The 17,693-nt window shown below is 38.9% G+C and overlaps 1 protein-coding gene across 1 annotated transcript in view; it reads left to right on the forward strand.

Moving 5' to 3' along the window:
• The window catches only part of IL1RAPL1 (interleukin 1 receptor accessory protein like 1), a 750,372-nt gene extending 733,026 nt beyond the window's left edge, over nucleotides 1–17,346 (forward strand). Inside the window, exons 9-11 of the mRNA XM_052794856.1 lie at nucleotides 1,381–1,524; nucleotides 14,467–14,637; nucleotides 15,950–17,346. Of these exons, the coding sequence (XP_052650816.1) occupies nucleotides 1,381–1,524; nucleotides 14,467–14,637; nucleotides 15,950–16,668 (1,034 nt within the window). The 3' untranslated portion in view covers nucleotides 16,669–17,346. The remainder of the gene's footprint in view (nucleotides 1–1,380; nucleotides 1,525–14,466; nucleotides 14,638–15,949) is intronic.
• The last annotated feature ends 347 nt before the right edge of the window (nucleotides 17,347–17,693 follow it).

Genomic DNA, 17,693 nt, shown 5'->3' on the forward strand with positions numbered 1-17,693 from the left:
CAGTCAAAATAAATGGAATTGTCACTTTTTCCTCTAACCTTTTTTTTCTCTAATTGAATTGTATTGTGCTGGAGTGTCATATCTGCATAACCACACACAAAAAAAGGTTACCTCAGGGCTACCCTGCTTCACTCAGACAGAAGCTGCCCACTGGAAGAGCATACTGTGAAAATAAGACGGAACTGAGCTTTCTCCGGCACAGATTTTTATGAAGAAAACTGTGTATCTTAGATTTCCAAGGTTTGATTTCTTGGCGTTCCTCAAAACCGAGTGATATTGGAAAAGTATGGGTGGTCTTCAGATTTGCCATCTATTACTCATTTCAGATTAAAAATTGTTGGTAACGTTCTTCCTCCTCCCACCCTCCTTTTTTAACATTGCCAGTTTTCGGTCAATAAGCAAATGAAAAGTAACAACAAAACGGATGCCACGTAGCTGGGTGAGCCTCTATGAGCGTGCAATGGTTGAGACTGAGGGAGGTGAAAGTCCGTGATGGTTATGCACTGGTACGTGGCCCCACTGAGGATACTACTGGTAGTAGACAGTTGTGGCCGTATTTGACCAGAGTCCCCGTCCTCAGGAACAGAGCTACATGGCGACGATCTCAATCCATCATGCGAGTCTCCAGTGGCAGAGTGCAGCAAAGACACCAGCGGGGCACGGTCTGAATGGGAATGTCGGAACGGACAAATTGGGATGGTTTGCTGTGACTATGTATAAGCCAACCCCACTGGGCGAAAGGGGAGAATAAAGATGAACTGCGGATCGTTGGGAAACTGTGTCAAAGATATTAACACGCAACTGAGATGTGAGGCTGTGGGGCTCCTGGGATAATCTGTTTTCACATCTCTCAAGTTTTTGTTGTTTTTTTTTTTAATTTATTTTTATTTTGAAAAAAAAAAATCAAATCCTTAGTGTAATCTTACCACATAGACTGAAACTCTTCTTATTTTTATGTGGAATAAGGGAGGAGCTGTGTTTGCATTATAGTCCCCCAAAAAGAAACAGTCACCTCCGCTTTCATTGTAAGTAGAATGTCAACATTTATCTGTGTAAAGCAAACTGTGATCTATCTACACAGAGCGCGAAGGAAGAGAGTTATCAAATATCTCTTATATATATGCACATACTCTCACACATCCCCAGCAATTGTTGTTTTCTTAAATGAGCAATTCAGATGGTGTGCCAGAGGAAAAAATAGTTTAATAAAGGAAAAACAATTCTATTAGTTAGGTATTTCTTCAAGGGCCCTATCACAAAATACATAAATAACCCATCATTCATTATTTTATTTTAATGTTTAACATAAGTGCGAGGTCTGCTGCTAATCTTTCTCTGGTTTGGAATGTGGTTATTATTGTGTTTTGTAATTCTTTGCAGAGCTGATGTACACAGTTGAGCTTGCTGGTGGGCTTGGTGCTATTCTGCTGCTGCTTGTTTGTTTAGTGACTATCTACAAGTGTTACAAGATAGAGATTATGCTCTTCTACAGGAATCATTTTGGAGCTGAAGAACTAGATGGAGGTAAGGCAGCTTCTTAGTACATTTCCTACTTTCTAAGTATGCCTGTCTTTTATTTCTCTCCACCAAGGCCCAAATTTCATTTCAGTTCAAGATGCGTTAACAACTGCAATTTTTATTTCTCACTGCATTAGGCTCTGACTTGAATATGCATTCCTCATACAGCACATTAGCAGCAGTGATTGCTGAGCTGATGTACGCGCTGCTCTCTGGAGCTCCAGAAGACACCCATGTCTTTTAGATTTTTATTCCCGACACTGAATGTAGATTAGCAATGTTGACGCATTAAAGATTTTTACTTTCTGTCAGTACCGAAAGCCAGCTTCACTCCTCCATAAGCTAGGGATTGTCTTCCCTAATTGTACTAGCCGAATAGGTAGAGGTTGAAGTGAATCTCAATTTACTGCTTCTTTAAACTGATCACTTTCAATAAACTGTACCGAGTGTTTGGGAATGTACCCAGCAGTTCATTTTCTTGAGTTCATTTACTTAATCACTGAGAGAGCGGCTAATGGTCATTAAAGTTGTTCTGTGATTCAAGGACACCCAGCCTAAACAAAAGTAATCCGCAACGTATGCACCGGCCTGTGTCAAATGTATACGTGCATTTTCTTTCCTTCTCTTTTTAAGCACTGAAGAAAAAGGTCTTCTTTGCCTCTAGCCCTACTAATCAAAACTGCTGTTGAACAGTGAACTGGGTTGAGCTGCAGGCTCTGATTAATTTGGTTTGGTTTCTTGGGTCAGAGTTCCTGATGTTTTGTGCTACCACTACGTCTTTGGTGACAGGACCTTCTTTTTTACTGAAAGACTAATAAAAGTTATTTTACAGTTCAAGGTAATAGCCTGTGGGCAGAAGCCACTGTGACATATTAAAATAAATACGTACTGATAAACAAGCACTGGCTAAATCTCTCACCGATAAGTGAGAAGAATTAGAGGTCCTTATGTAAGGGAAAGATTTCCATAATAAGATCACTAGGGAATGACCCACTTCTGCCTCCCATCTAAAAATGCACAAGGATTCAAAATAGAAGATGCTCAGAACAACAAGCCCAAGAACTTTAGAACATTTTGTATCCTTCTACTGGATTTACAAGAAGGATGCATTAATATAGCAGCTCAGTGGGGGGAAAAATTAGGTTATTCTACTTATTTTACAGAGGAGGAAACTGAGGCCCAGATGGACTGTGACTCATGGCGGATTTTGGCAGACACCCTTTTTTTTTCAGGAGCTGAGATCGTCTCTTCTCCACAAAGCAGTCCCCAGTTTAAAGGGGCATGCTTACTTGTATGAATTGTGTGAATTTCTTAATAGTCATATCATGTTACGCAGAAATAGTTTAATTAATAATTGTTTAAATAGATGCAATTTAATGTTTTCTCTCTCAGTATCAGTAATTCTTACTTTTACAGCTGTCATTTATTGTTATCTCAAAAGATTCCAATTCATTTGCAAACTTGCTTTACCAGGTGTTACGTGCTTACCTCTCTGTCCTCCCATCCCAACACTGGTCACCTGGGAACAACACCACTTTAATCACATGTTTTAAACAACACAAAAGTGACCTCTAAAGGATACTGTTCTGGGATTCGAAAGGAGGAAAATCAATATCCATTCAGTTTATCCTTCTGAGCAAAGATCATTGTTAAAGAAGATAAAGCAGGGTTTCCCCTTAGATGATCAATGCAAGTACTGATAGATTGGGTGCTTAACAGCAGCAATATAAGAAGAAAAATACTACCTGGAGATTCCTAACGGCAACCTGTAGCTCCTACTGTGTTCAATGTACTAGCAACATGGATAAACCCCATTATGCCAAAGAAGTTATTGCAGTTGGGCTTTTTACTCTCTTTCACTTACACTATTGCAAGAGCAAGAAGACAGAGAGAAAATGCCCCACAGAAGACCAAGCCACGGCTTGTGCAGAAATAAATTGCAGACGTACATTCAGATCCTTTCCTTTGGCTTAGTTTGTTACTGACAGACACGAAATGCTGAACTCTAAAAATCTTCTTCTAACCGCATCTCCTGCAGTGCAACAGCAGAGCGCCCACGTGCTATTCATAATTTACACCATGTTCTGTCATACTTCGGGACAGCATGTAGATAAGCAAACATCAAAATATCACAGGCTTTTTTTTGTGTGCACTATATTGTACCCAGGGAGGATTCGAAACACTTTAAAAGTGAGGTCCAATTAAAATTTACAGTTGAAAATCTCTTTTAAAATGCACGGCTTCATTTCTTCCCTGAGCAGAGAACAAGCCCTTCAGGATGTCAAATCTCATCACAATTCCTCTTTCCTTTCCCAAGCGTTAGACACATCAGTTTTTCTCAGGCCAGCTTATGCATTTCTGTGGGAGGTATGGGTAAATTGTGAAAAATAGTTGAAAACAAAATATTTAACCCTTACAGCTAATGCAACTTAATTTATTACTTTCTGTAGGGGTACTGCAGATTTAGTGAGGGATTGCAGCTGCTGATTCCTCATTTCTCTAACTTGCAGCTTTGAATTTCCCATCTTCTCTCTCTTCCTAGGGACTAGACTCTCCTTCTGGTCTTTTCTCTCTCCTGCAAACACTTTAGCTCAGTCTTGCCTTTATTGTCTCCTGGGAACGGGCATCGAAGCCCCCTTTTTTGTTTTCATGGTTTTCATGCAAAGAAATGTCCAGTATCATTCTGAAAACAACAACATCTTCAGAAATAGATGCTTCACTGGGAACTTCTTAGGGCTGATCATTGTTAAACATCAGGCAATCTTTTTAGATTTGCAGCTCTAAACTTAAAAGCTTATGTTAAAAAGCCTTGTCCATAAAGTGCACTTTAAGAACTAACACATTATTAGTGAAAATCACTTTTAGAAGTGATGATTTCTTCTATTTTGCTGTAATTGAGCTCCAACACAAGAAATTTTATACCGTGATCATCCTCGGAGTGTTTTAGCAGTTACTGTTTATGGTTTTTTTTTTTCGCAAGGATCTTCCCTTGCTGCTTTTCCCAGTTTTTAAATGACTTGATCTACAAACTATCGTACTTTAACTAACAAAGAGTAAAAATGCAAGTAAACATTTACAAGTACCTGCGATCAATACATGCCCTGACTTCTTTCTACCTTGCATTCTGTGACCTTGAAAGTTTACTTGTAGCAGAAGAGATAATACCACTGTAAAAAAAACCCAAAATCCATTCTTTGCCTACATACGAGCTGAATTCCAGGCCCCCTAAAATCTATGGAAATTTTCCTAGGATTTTACCTGGGACAACTTTCTCCTTTGTGAGACTGCTCCTGCTCATCAAATTGTGCAAGGATCAGTCCCCAGGCATGAGAGCCCCTGCAGACACAGCGAGGGTGGAGAGGGGAGTGCGACCGCTGCCTAAGCAGCACCATTTATGATGCTGCTTTAAAGTGGACAGGAGGCTCAAAGTCATCAAAACGGCTATTTTCAACTTTTTCTTGCCATTTCAAGACCTGAGAGTTTCCAGCTTTAAGGTATAGTAAGGATAAATCTAGAAGTCTATGTCTGACAGGCTGAAAACCATTGGACACGGTCAGATAGGCAAAATTACTCAAAAACATGAACGTATTTATTGAGTTTGCATTACAGATTCCAGTTTCACAGAAGAGACCATATGGCACAGTTAGCAGCAGGAACAGTCTGCAGGCACCAGCCCCTACCACTACCTGGGTACATTAGTGACCATTTAAATTCGTGGAAGTTTTTGTATGAAGGAATTAATAACCAAGGGGTGAACACTATCATAAAAAAGAAGAAATTCTACATTAAGAGGCTGGCATTAAAATTGATAAGAATAAAAAAGTCGCAATTAAAGAGAAAGTCTGAACAAATGTGCTGTAAATAGTTTTCTAATGAAATTTACATAAATATCATTTCTCACAGCTAGGCTGCCAAGAAGTCAAGCTTTAGGCTCAAGAACAAAAAACCCCTAGGTAGCTGATAACTAGAAAGTGAGAGCTTTGCTTAGCAGCTAATATGATGACCGTCGCCATGACCCTTGGTGCCTTTAGGTCCCATCAGCTCTTTCTACAACATTGGACAGGAGCTCTCTGCGGTGTCCCCGATCATATTCTCAGCTTTCCTTGCCAAGGAAACCTTGGTGAATTGAGGGAAGACACAGCCTCGGTGCAGGCAGGGAAAGCACCTGGGAGCCAGGGCCGGTGAGTTCCTCTGAACTTTCACTTGAACTCTGAAAGTTCGCTTTCAGTTCTGCACGTTGCTGCTTTTTGTTGGTTTGTTTGTTTTCCCCGCATTACCGAAAAAAAGCAAAAAGCGCTCCTAACGTGCTTAAAATGTGTCACTGCTGAGCTCTCTAAATTCAGGAAATCTTGTTTGGATTCAGTACATGACATCGATAGTGGCTGTTTCTTGGCTGTGCTGGTTGCACTTTCTTAAGAGATGAGTTTCTACTGCTCGCGGAAGGGAAGCAAATCAATGCTCGAATTAGGAGGTTGATGAAACAGTTTCTGCCTTGAAGTCTCTGTTGCACCTGGGAGTCCTTAGGTAATCATGATTTTTGTCCTTACCATTATTTAGCTGCAAAAGACTAACAGGGTTCATGGAGAGACCTATGGGATTGCCCAGATAATATCTTGTTAACTATACGAGACGAGCAGGTAAGATACACTTCTTAGTGGTTTCCTGGTTTTCATTCCAGTAAACGTCTTACGCAGCAAGGAAAGGCAATGCTTTGAGATTCTTAATGTTTCAGTGTGACTTAGTTGCTAACTTTCAAATATAACTTCTACCAACAGTTTAGGCACCGCCAAAGCACTTGTGTTAATGATTATGCTATGCAGGTATAGCTAGACTGAAATTACTGCTGAAGTTAGTGACTTTGCAATTACAGAATCTTCCCTGGGGACCCATAGAATAAGTTTGCAATAGCAGCCTCACCACTGCGTATGTATTCCTATTGGCTATTGGCAAATTGTGGCAATAAGAAGTCCTGCTCCATGAATATCAATTTCAAATTCTATTAAAATCACCTTTAGAAAAATGCAGCTTTCATCTTTCTAAATATTACTGCTTACAAAAAGGGTTTTTCCTCTTATTTAATTACAATTTTATTGTTAAAGAACTGCTTCTCTTAACTTCTTGTTTATGTTATTTATTTACATCTGAAATGCAATTCAAACAGTAAGATCTCAATTTATGTCTCCACTGAATATAGGATTTTCTAGATTCTTTCCTTGAAACTTACTAATTGAAAGAAAAATAACTGCTTTTTTCTCTCCTCCTATTTTATAGCATCTAAAGTACATGTGTAATATATATATATATTACAAAATAAAAGAACAATATCACCAGGAACATCTTTAGACTCCTAACTAGAAGATTGTTATAGGTTAGAAAGTCCAGATATAAAGTAGGAAAAAAAAAAAAAAGATGACTACCATATATAAATCAGTGAAGGCTGAGATATCTCCTGTTCCTCAACCAGCAGCTCTGTCAAATGGTTCTAAGCTTTGAAGGTTTTTTATCAAAGGCCAAAGAACATTGCAGATTTTGGAGGTAGGTGAGATGAACACAGCATATTGGCATCTGATTTCAAGAATCTTAGACTGAAAGTCTGTTTCCAAGCCATTTCTTCCTTGAGTTTTTTTTTATATTTATAATGATTTACTTAACTTTTCACTGCTTTTGCCTAGATCAAGGCTGTCTTAGCTCCAGCTTTCAAAATACTAAAGCCAATGATAAGATACAAGTACTGTCACTGAGATCAACAGAGCTAAGGAATATACATAAAATTAAGCATGTATTATATACAGGTAGCTAGAGCTAGTTGCTTTGTTGAATTAGGACCATAATAAGAGCATCACTTCTTGACACTTTTTATTTAAGGAATTTCTTTAGTATAGAAAAAAAATATTTTCTTCCATTTTCAGAGCTTACATGACACTCTTTATTAGTGCCTCCTCCTGCTTTCTCCTTTTTTAAATAGTAGCCAGTTTCTTGCAGTCTTTCATAGATAACTACCATTCTATGCTATGTCTCCAGCTAGGTAGTTACCACTCGGTCTTTCAGTATCTACTAATAGTATATTTTTTCTTAGTTTGACGTTTGACCTGCAGATAATTCATAACAACCAAGAGAATAATTTCTATCACCATCTTTTAACTTTCATAATTTTTTAATATTATGAAGCTCTTATAAGGATCTCTGAGTTTTCATATCTGTCAAGAGCAACTTCTAAGATTAATGCTTCATCAGGTTTTTTTATATTGAAAGTAGAATGTCTTCAGTAGTAGTAATAAATTTAAACTTCCATGTTAATGAGAATGAGAAACATTTGAGATGTGCTTTTCATTTAGTTAGGAATAAAAAATCAGACTAAATATAAGAGAAAAAATTAACTTTAATAATAGGTTATTCAGTTTAAATAAGTAATATTCTATTTTATGTATCTATCAATGACAAACTTTAGCTGTAATTACAGAAACCCAGGGAAAATATAGCTTACAGAGAGAATTTATTTTACACTTGAAATCATGTCATTGTATTATTTTTTGACTGAATTTTTATCTGCTGGGAATCACTCCTAATTTTCAAGAAATGTCAAATGCAGCATTGATATCTTGGGGTTTTCATAAATGTTCTTATAAAATCAAATTTAAAATTGGCATTTCTTTTATTTTTTTCATGTTCTTTAGACTTCCAAAGTTCAATGTGGCTTAATGGGGGGGAAAAAAAAGTAGAAAAAAAAGGAGGAAAAAAAACAAAAAAGAAACGCATGTCCATTGCATTAATATTTTTATAAATGTGCCTACTAGCGACAAAGAACCTTTTTTTTTCTGGTCTGCAGTATACTGAGAAAACTCCAGAATCTATTTAGAATTGATTACGTTTCTTTAACCTCTTCCCCAGTGTTTCATTTACAAAACCTCCCTCCAATTCACCATTACCCACTCTGCACAAGGGTATGAACTATCATTAGGAATGCTACACTTAACAAATACTTTGCCACAGAAAAAGCTAGTGTTGGTAGTTCTTAATTTGTATTAACATTAAAAGGGCTTGACATTTAAAAATAAAAGAGAATGTTATGGTGAGCTTCATATGCAACAGTAAATAGCGTGAGGAAAAGTATAAGCATTTTGAAAGACTTAGGATTTGGGCATTTTACTCAACTAAGCATTTAAATTACATTTTTCATTACGTTAAGGGTGACGAACACTATTGCAGTGTGTACATTAAACGTGGCCCCACAGGTAATGAAACAAATACAGATTATGAAATGCATAGTCATTATAATTTTGAAGCAACTAGGGTCTCTGGGAAATTTCGAAAGCCCAGTACTTTGCAACCTTTCCTGACCACAGCACGTTTTTTAAAGAGGAAAGCCTCCTGCGCCTGCTTGACCTCAACTGCCTACAGCAATGGGAGGATCTGGTCTGTCTTTTCCAAGAGCCCCGCTTGAAATCCTGAAACTCAATTAAATCGGCGCATTCCTCCTAGACTCCAGCAACGTGTATCTGAGTCTCTACTAGGCTGGCACGTGCGCTGGCGAAGGAGGGCGATCAGCTATCCCGTTCCTTATTGATCTAGAAATGGAAGATGTGTCGAAGCCAGCCGTGTTGGCGGCTACACCTCGCTGTGGAGCAGCCTCGCGTGGGCAGCTGCCTTCGGTGCACTGGGTGTTTCTGAAGGCACTGCTAATTCCTCTGGAGGATTTCAGGATGGGCAGAGGTGGAGGTTGAGCCTGGTGTCTCGGTCTTACAGCTTCTTTAGATAAGGTTCACTGTGAAAGACGACATTGTGGGATTTCTCTTTATTTTGTTCTGTTAATCTGTCTTGTGCTAAAATATATCATGCCAGCTGAAAATCAGAGTTTGGCATCTGCTTGAACATGACTGATAAGAAAAAACTGACTCTATGAAGGGTTTTTTTTATTTTTGATTTTTCATCCATATACATACTTCTGTCCCCCACTAGGAGAAGTATCTGCAATGTTTAAGGTTTAATAAAAGGCCCAAACTTCTGGCTTCTTGGAGTCCGTGGAAGTCATTAGAAAACATGTACATCTGTAATACAAATTCAAAGTTGAATCTGTTTGCTGGTCCGTGTAGAAGAGGAAGTTTCATCTATCTTTCTGTAGGCACCAGCTTACCATTTCTTCATGTGTAGCTGTTAAAAGAGCATGCATACAGATGAGTCCTTAGATGTCTGATAGCAATTTACTTACCCAAAGATCCCATTTGCATGTGACAAAGTAGATGCATATAGAGCCTGGGTTTCATTTTATGCTTATATTGAGCCTTTAAGTGACTGCTGCTGAGCACATCCTTGGAATAACAAGCAGCATTTACAACTTCATGCCCTAGAAGTTTATATCACTTCTGCTGGATTAACACTGTAGAAAGTTACAGGGAATATGATAACATATTCTACGTTTGGATGAGTACCGAAAGGAATGGACAACATTAAAGAATGCAAGTAGCAATGGTGCAACAGGTGTTTTGGCTAAAATCTTGGGCCACTAAATGAAGTAAAGTTTCTGTCTGTTATTAATGAAGCTGGGATTTCACCCTCAATGTTTACCCGTAAGATTGATCCAAACAATTTCGTCAGATCCGTGGCTGAGCACAGCTCCATGGCCATTACCCAGTGTCCTCACTTTCAACTCTATAGAACAGTTGAAATGATACAGCAAAGTTTGTACCTCACAGTCTGTTTTGACCCGAGTCTTGCGGTACTGGTGGTTTTGGGCTGACTGAAATATTTGTGGAATGAATGCATCATACCTCGAGCACGGGCTGTATTTGGCCCCATTGTGATTAACTGATCCAGAGCTTCCACATGCTCTCACGGTTGTCTACAGTACAATAACAAAGAATTTTTTTATATCAAGTCTGGCTGAATTTGGCCATGCAAGGTCTGCTTTAGATTTTTTTTCAATATTTTCAATTAATGAATACAACCAAACTTCACTGCAATGGAGGCTGTTGAGTTGAAGACCTCCACCCTCGTTGTATACTACCTGTAGGCAGCAGAAAGCACCTACAAACCACATAACTGGAGAGGATTACTTGTCCATTCACAAAGAATGAGAAGAGGAAACTTAATACACCAAAATGTTTCAAAATATTGCTGTTGCATGATAGTGCATGTCACACCCAGTTGTGTTCACTAAATTAAAGGACAGCCGCTACGTAATACAGCTCTGCAACATACCTGGAGGCAATGCAGGATGAACTTATTCTGATATGTTTCTAAAAAAAGAATCCTGAAATGGTTAACAGGATAGGACTGCTTTCAGGTACAAAAGTATATGTAGATAATTGTTTTCAATCTCCATGGGAAAGAAAAAAAGTTTCAGATTAAATGATCAACATCCCTGCCTTTGGTTATTAACACGTATTTTTCTTCCTAAGTGTGGGAGGAAACAGGTAGTGAGTAACTATATTCCAGTTTATTGCTAATGCACAGGAGCCTGGCAAAAAATAAATCTTCGAAATGGCATAATCTATATCTAAAGCCAAAGTGCAAGCAACAATCAATCACATTTTCATTCTGAAGATGCTTGGATAGAAGACTTAATTGTTTGCTGATGAAGGGAAATGAGGACATTCTCATTTTAAAGAAAAGCTTAGTTTGCCACCAGCTTTGTTTGTTCTGAATTTGGATTTTTGCCCTTTTTTTCTGACACTGCATATTAGATCCAGCCAGTATCTGAACTTATTGCATAGCCAAATCTGTAATTATTATACTACGTAATAATATAAGCAGTAATATCAAGTCCTTTATGACTCGATTTGTGATTAGGAACAGATCGGGAGTTTTCTGGTGAAATTGTTTTTTCTTGGAAAAGGCAGGTGTGCTGCCACCAAATATTTTCGCGGGTGAAATACCTGTTCCAGTGAATGATGAAGAAAACAAAAAGCAGTGATGGACTTCCTGCATGCTTGCTGGGAGTCTGGGGACTCCTGGAAGCTTTGCTCGACGGAAGGCTTACATGGAAAACAGCCCGAGAGCAAAGGACTTGAGAGCAAAGCCGAGAGCCTCCTGCTTCCACGTGACGTGGCCAAGAGTCTGGCAAGATACAAGCCCCAGCTCCCAGAGTTTGACTCAGCTGTAAGATCTGGATGTCTGCAGGCTCCCATCTTTTCCTCTCAGTCCATTGGGACAGCACGTTAAAAAACCTGAATTAAGATCAGAGATGTTCTTTAGAATGTAGGCATGAGTCCCACCCATTACAAGCAGGAGTAGGTGGGACCGTTTAACGGAGAAGAACAACATGCAGAGACGTTACCTACTGTGTGTTTAAATACTTTCCTGGAGATGGGAGATTTCAACAATTTTATGAGTTCTCACCTTTTTCATTACAACTGAAATTCTACATTTTTTGACTCTCCGTAACAATTAGAGAAAGTAGTAAATAATGCCATTGCTCTTTGATCACATCACAGAAAAGATAGCTTCGGATGGCTGCGTAGCTATCTGCCTTCTGTAGTTCTTAAAATGTTTCACAGAGTTGGCAATGTAACCCAAATAATTTTAGTTAACTAAAAGCAGGCTAATACATAAATATCATGGAAGTAAAACAAAGGCATATGTCATCATCCCCTGCGTATCCCAGGCATTTCACATTTTGCAGATTGTCTGCTCATGTCAGTATGTCAGCCCATCAGATAACAAAATTACCACATAAGGTAATTCTGCTGTAAACTGAACTTTTTACTTTTCATTAAACAAAATTAAAAAAACTTGACAGATGGGGAGTATAATAGCTCAGGGAAACCACTGTGCTAATGCATCTAGCAGCTTCCCAAACCAGACTACGTATCTTGCCGGATTGGAGTTTGAATAAATTAATGATTGCCTGGACCCATCTGTGTAGACGTACCCTTGATCCTGGCCATTCTTTGCCCCTCAAATGCTGTTAAAACTAGGGGACTAGGGTGGAAATAAATATATTCCCTGCAATACCGGGTAATGCAGTTGTAGTCAGTGGAAATGCTGGAGCCTCCATGGTATGAAAAATGTATATTTCAAATAAATGCATCAGTGCGATAATTACATATGCAAGAAAACAGTGGGATAGCAAGAATAATTTTCCCTCTAAATAAGAATGTGCAAACCATCTTAACAGACAATACCCTGAGCCTTTAAAACAGTTCGAACACTGCATTATTTCTTATTATTTATCCCTTTGAGAAATGATACATTCTCATCTTTACTCAAAGACTTCCAACAGAGCAACACTGCTCTCGAGCATGTGCTATGGTTATGACCATTACTAAGGTGACAGCAGAAAATGGCATTACCTTATCATCATTTTGTCGGCTGTCATAATTTCCCCATATATCTCTTGACCTTTCTGTGTGTTAACTCGCTTGCTGGGTTAACACTGTCCTACTGTAGAAGCAAAAACCTGCTATGTAATCTCCCTTTACCTCATACTTGATCCATTCAGTGTTATTTCAAGGCATTGTCAAAGGCATTAGGCGCTTGCTATTGTTAAGGATCATGGTTTCACAAATACTCCAAAGAAAAATAATGGGAAGAGTGAACCATAGAAGGCAGTGCTCCTCTTTTTCTTTTTTTTCTTTCTTTTGTTGTTGTTTTTGTTTGTTTGTTTTGTTTTCTGCCGATATAACAATCCCATAGGTAATACACAAATAGTGTATTTTGTAGGGGAGGGAATGAGCACACGGTCATTTCATGGGTTTGGAAAGTTTGAAAGGAGTTACAGTTTTACCATTTTAATTTCGTCATCTGCAAATGTCAATGAGCATAGTATACATGGTTCCTCAGGAAGAGGAAGTGGACTATTCAAGATTAGCAACATTTCATTAATTTCATTTATACTCTTTGCACCTATCCTGCATTTGTCAGGCTTTTCCAAAAAATGCTACCAGAGTACAAAAAGGTGTAAAATGAGGAAAGGATTGGCTCGGTCAATAACTGAAGTCAGCATTGACTGAATATGACGTTACTTATGACACACCGATGAGTATTCAATCAAGTCTCTTTTACAAGCAATTGATATTCTCGATAGCCTGTGCCTAGTGTTGTTGAGAGAGTTAGAAGGATGTTAACATTTCATTACTCTCACGATTGATTTTTTTCTGCTTTCTTCACAACAAAAGTCAAAACGTGACCTCTTATTCCACTGAATTAGTTCCAGAGCACTTGGCATTATTGACCTCCTAATGAAAATTAATGATGGCTCTTTTAATTTAGCCTTTCAAGTATGCACACCAAGCACATTTAAGAAACAGGCACATTTATTTCTCATATTGAAATGAAATAACACACTGTTAAGTAACGAAATGTACATTAATGCAACATTAAATTTGCAAATTTAAGCACACAGAATTCAAGAGATTTAAACTGCATTATCAGGAGCTGATGGTGCAAAGATTTAAGCTTGGCAATAATTTCAGACCTGGAAAGCTAATGAGTTTTACAAGTAAGCTACACATATGCTTAGAACATTCCAGCCCCAGGCCCTAAATTTATTGTAAAAATCTGGCAAGACTGAAACGTTTTTACTATGCAACAGAGACAATTGCACATTAGCTTAGATATTTCCATGCTTTTCTTTTCCCTTTGAAAGCTAGAGAAGAATTCAAATTCTTTTCAGCAACTTTTTTCTTCTGTGCTCCCAAGCTGTCACCCCACAGTTGAGTGGATTTCCTTCATATGGAGCCTTACACAAATGCTTATGAACACACCGACTTCAGTGTATGGATATGGATCCCTTCTCCCTCGCATCTGTGTAAATAAAGATTGCCTCTACCAGGTAAAACAGGAAAGCTGAATGGATTCGTATCTGGAGATTGGGCGAAGGCTTGCTGTTTTATCTAAACAATTTCCTATTCCTGGGAAATTGTCCCAGAAATAATTCCTGGAGAATTATCATCTAGGACATCTGCAAGAATAATGGATAAGCTAACTTACTTTCTTCCTCTCTTTCCTTAGACAACAAAGACTATGATGCATATCTATCTTATACCAAAGTGGATCCTGACCAGTGGAATCAAGAAACTGGAGAAGAAGAAAGATTTGCTCTTGAGATCCTACCAGATATGCTTGAAAAGCATTATGGATACAAGTTGTTCATACCAGACAGAGATTTGATTCCCACGGGAAGTAAGTCATGTCTTCATGCTTGTGTGTTTCCTAAACAGCAAATGCAGCAGTTGCAGCGATTGTTTTAGTATCGTTTCTACACCTACTCCTTCAGAATGTCACCTTTCCTCCCTTGTCTTAGAGAATGGTGAAGATAAGCCACCAAACATACTTCATGTGTATTTGCCAGATAAGAGGATTATTTTTTTAGTCTTTGTATTATGTCGATTGAAGGTGAGACAGTGCAGAAAGGGCATGCATAAGTAAAGGAAATGAATGAGACTAACATTTTTTCACAGATTTTTTGAGAGCTTGCCTATCTAGGAATGAATACAGAGGTCTTTGTTTTCTGTTCCTTAGAATTTACCTGGAAAGATAGCCATGTTTCTGAGTATTTATTACAGAAATTCGGACAGGAAAGAAAAAGTTGTGTTTGGACCAAGGCAAGGGTTAGTAATACCATCTACAGTAGAGCAAAGTAGTGAATTCTGCTAGTGTCCACTGCTGATAAATGTGTAGTGGAGGTACTGGATCATTCTCAGAGACTGAAAATTAGAATTGATTCCAGCTGGTACAAGTAGATCTTTTTCATGTTTCTTTCACGTATTACAACCCACGTACAGTGATTTTTTGCAAGTTGCTCTAGCATTCTTCATAACTTCAGTGTAACCATACAGACCGCTACTAAGATCAGTATCTTTTACTAAAGATAAGAAAGGATGCTTGGTATAGGCAAAGCACAACATCGAATGATCACATGGATGTTTTTTGAATCTACAGCAAATTAAACATTAATTTGCAGGAGGCAACACTGGGTTTGTGAATGTGTGTGGTGGGGGCATGAGAGGAAAAGTAGAATCTAACCCTACAGTAGACTTTAGAGTATCCTTTGGGTTTGAGACTGAGCCCCTGAAGCACACAGTTGCTGCTCTGTTACCTGCCTGGGTGACTTTGCCTATTTAAAGAAAAAAATGTTGATGGACACACATGTTCCAATAAAGATACAGATATTGATACAAAACCACAGCTCATAAACAAACACAATCCATAGCGCACGAGGGAAGAGATGTTTCGCAGGATCACGGAATGGCTGAGGTTGGAAGGGATCTCTGGAGGTCGTCTTGTCCAACCTCCCTGTTCAGGCAGGGCCACCTAGGGCTGGTTGCCCAGGACCATGTCCTGGCAAGCAAACCTGGCACGTTTGCAAGTGATGTTTTTACATGTATCAGTGAGCTCTTCTGGGAGCGGGGATTTGCCTCTGTTGTTTCTCTCCAGTCTATGGGAGCAGAGTGTTTTCTTAGATTGATTTTTGAGCAATTGTCTTATTTTGTAGCCTACATTGAAGACGTGGCAAGATGTGTAGACCAAAGCAAGCGACTGATCATCGTCATGACTCCAAATTATGTGGTAAGAAGAGGCTGGAGCATCTTTGAACTGGAAACGCGGCTTCGAAACATGTTAGTCACGGGCGAAATCAAAGTGATACTGATTGAATGCAGTGAACTACGAGGAGTTATGAACTACCAGGAGGTCGAGGCCCTGAAACATACCATCAAGCTCCTCACTGTCATTAAATGGCACGGACCAAAATGCAACAAGTTGAATTCCAAGTTCTGGAAACGTTTACAGTACGAAATGCCTTTTAAGAGGATTGAACCCATCACACACGAGCAGGTTTTAGATGTCAGTGAGCAGGGGCCCTTTGGGGAACTGCAGACAGTCTCCGCAATTTCCATGGCTGCTGCCACCTCCACTGCTCTTGCCACTGCCCATCCGGACCTGCGCTCCACCTTTCATAACACATATCATTCACAGATGCGCCAGAAACACTATTATCGAAGCTATGAATACGATGTACCTCCTACCGGCACCCTGCCGCTTACCTCAATAGGTAACCAGCATACCTACTGCAACATCCCTATGACACTTATAAACGGTCAGCGGCCACAGACAAAAACTAACAGGGAGCAGAATCCCGAAGAGGCTCACACAAACAGTGCGATTCTGCCCCTCTTGCCACGGGAGACCAGTATATCGAGTGTCATTTGGTGACCGAAATGCAAGGGGCCGTCAACCCCCTTGAGTAGGAGCTGAGTCTGCAGTCCAGTGCCTGGAACTACATCCTCGACTGCTGCTGTTAAACATGCATTACAATCGATAACATACGAGGAAAAACAGGGTCTTGTACATATGGTTTTTGCAATTTCTTTGTAGCATCAGTCTTCCTGTTTTACCCATGTCTCTTCCCATTCACATTTTCGACTTTGTTTTATATGTCATTGGAATTTGTATATTTACATTTTTTTAAATGAAGAGACTGCTGTATAGATAGGAAACTTTTTTGCTTCATTAGTATAGTTTTAGACTTTTGGTTTGTTTGGTTTTAACCTTTCTTGGGAATGCTTGGACAAAGCTATGTTGATATCAGAAGCACCATCCATTTTGTTGGCCTGCCTAGCCTGATTCCTGAAGGCCATGCCTGCTGCAGTTCACCTCTTTTGGAGAATATTTGTTCTTAGAAGGACCCCATCCCTCACTGAGAGCTCCAGTTTCGTTTCTACTCCCGTAATGTACACTGCTCCTTCCCCGCCCTTACAATGATCCCCGTTCGGGGTAACACTACAGTCTGATCATCTAACATGTAACTTGGTAGATACCTGTCAAACAACAGAATATACCCAATCTGTATCGGTTGCTTCACAGTAGTCACTACAGAGTGTGTAGAAACTAGAGATGGTTTGGTTTTTGCTTTCTTGGGGTTTTTTTTTGGTTTTTTTTTTTTTTTTAATTATTATTTTAAGAATGAGTTGATTGTATCCCTTTTATAAATATAAAAGCAAACCCTATTTTTAACACTTCCTGGAAAAATATTAATGTGGTTGTGGATTTTATTTTTAAGCATTTAACTTTTTCTTTTCCCCCTTTCAAAATCCTGCAAATAAGATCTTTTGCAATCGTCAGGCGAGTAAGACAAGTGAGGCAATAGGCACTGAAGTGCAGAGAGTCCTGCTGATATTTACAGTGATGACTTCCAAACCAAAGGGGAATAAAAAGACAGTATTGTAGATGGTTTGTCA

Source organism: Harpia harpyja, chromosome 8, assembly GCF_026419915.1.
Source record: "Harpia harpyja isolate bHarHar1 chromosome 8, bHarHar1 primary haplotype, whole genome shotgun sequence".
Classification (NCBI taxonomy): Eukaryota; Metazoa; Chordata; class Aves; order Accipitriformes; family Accipitridae; genus Harpia; species Harpia harpyja.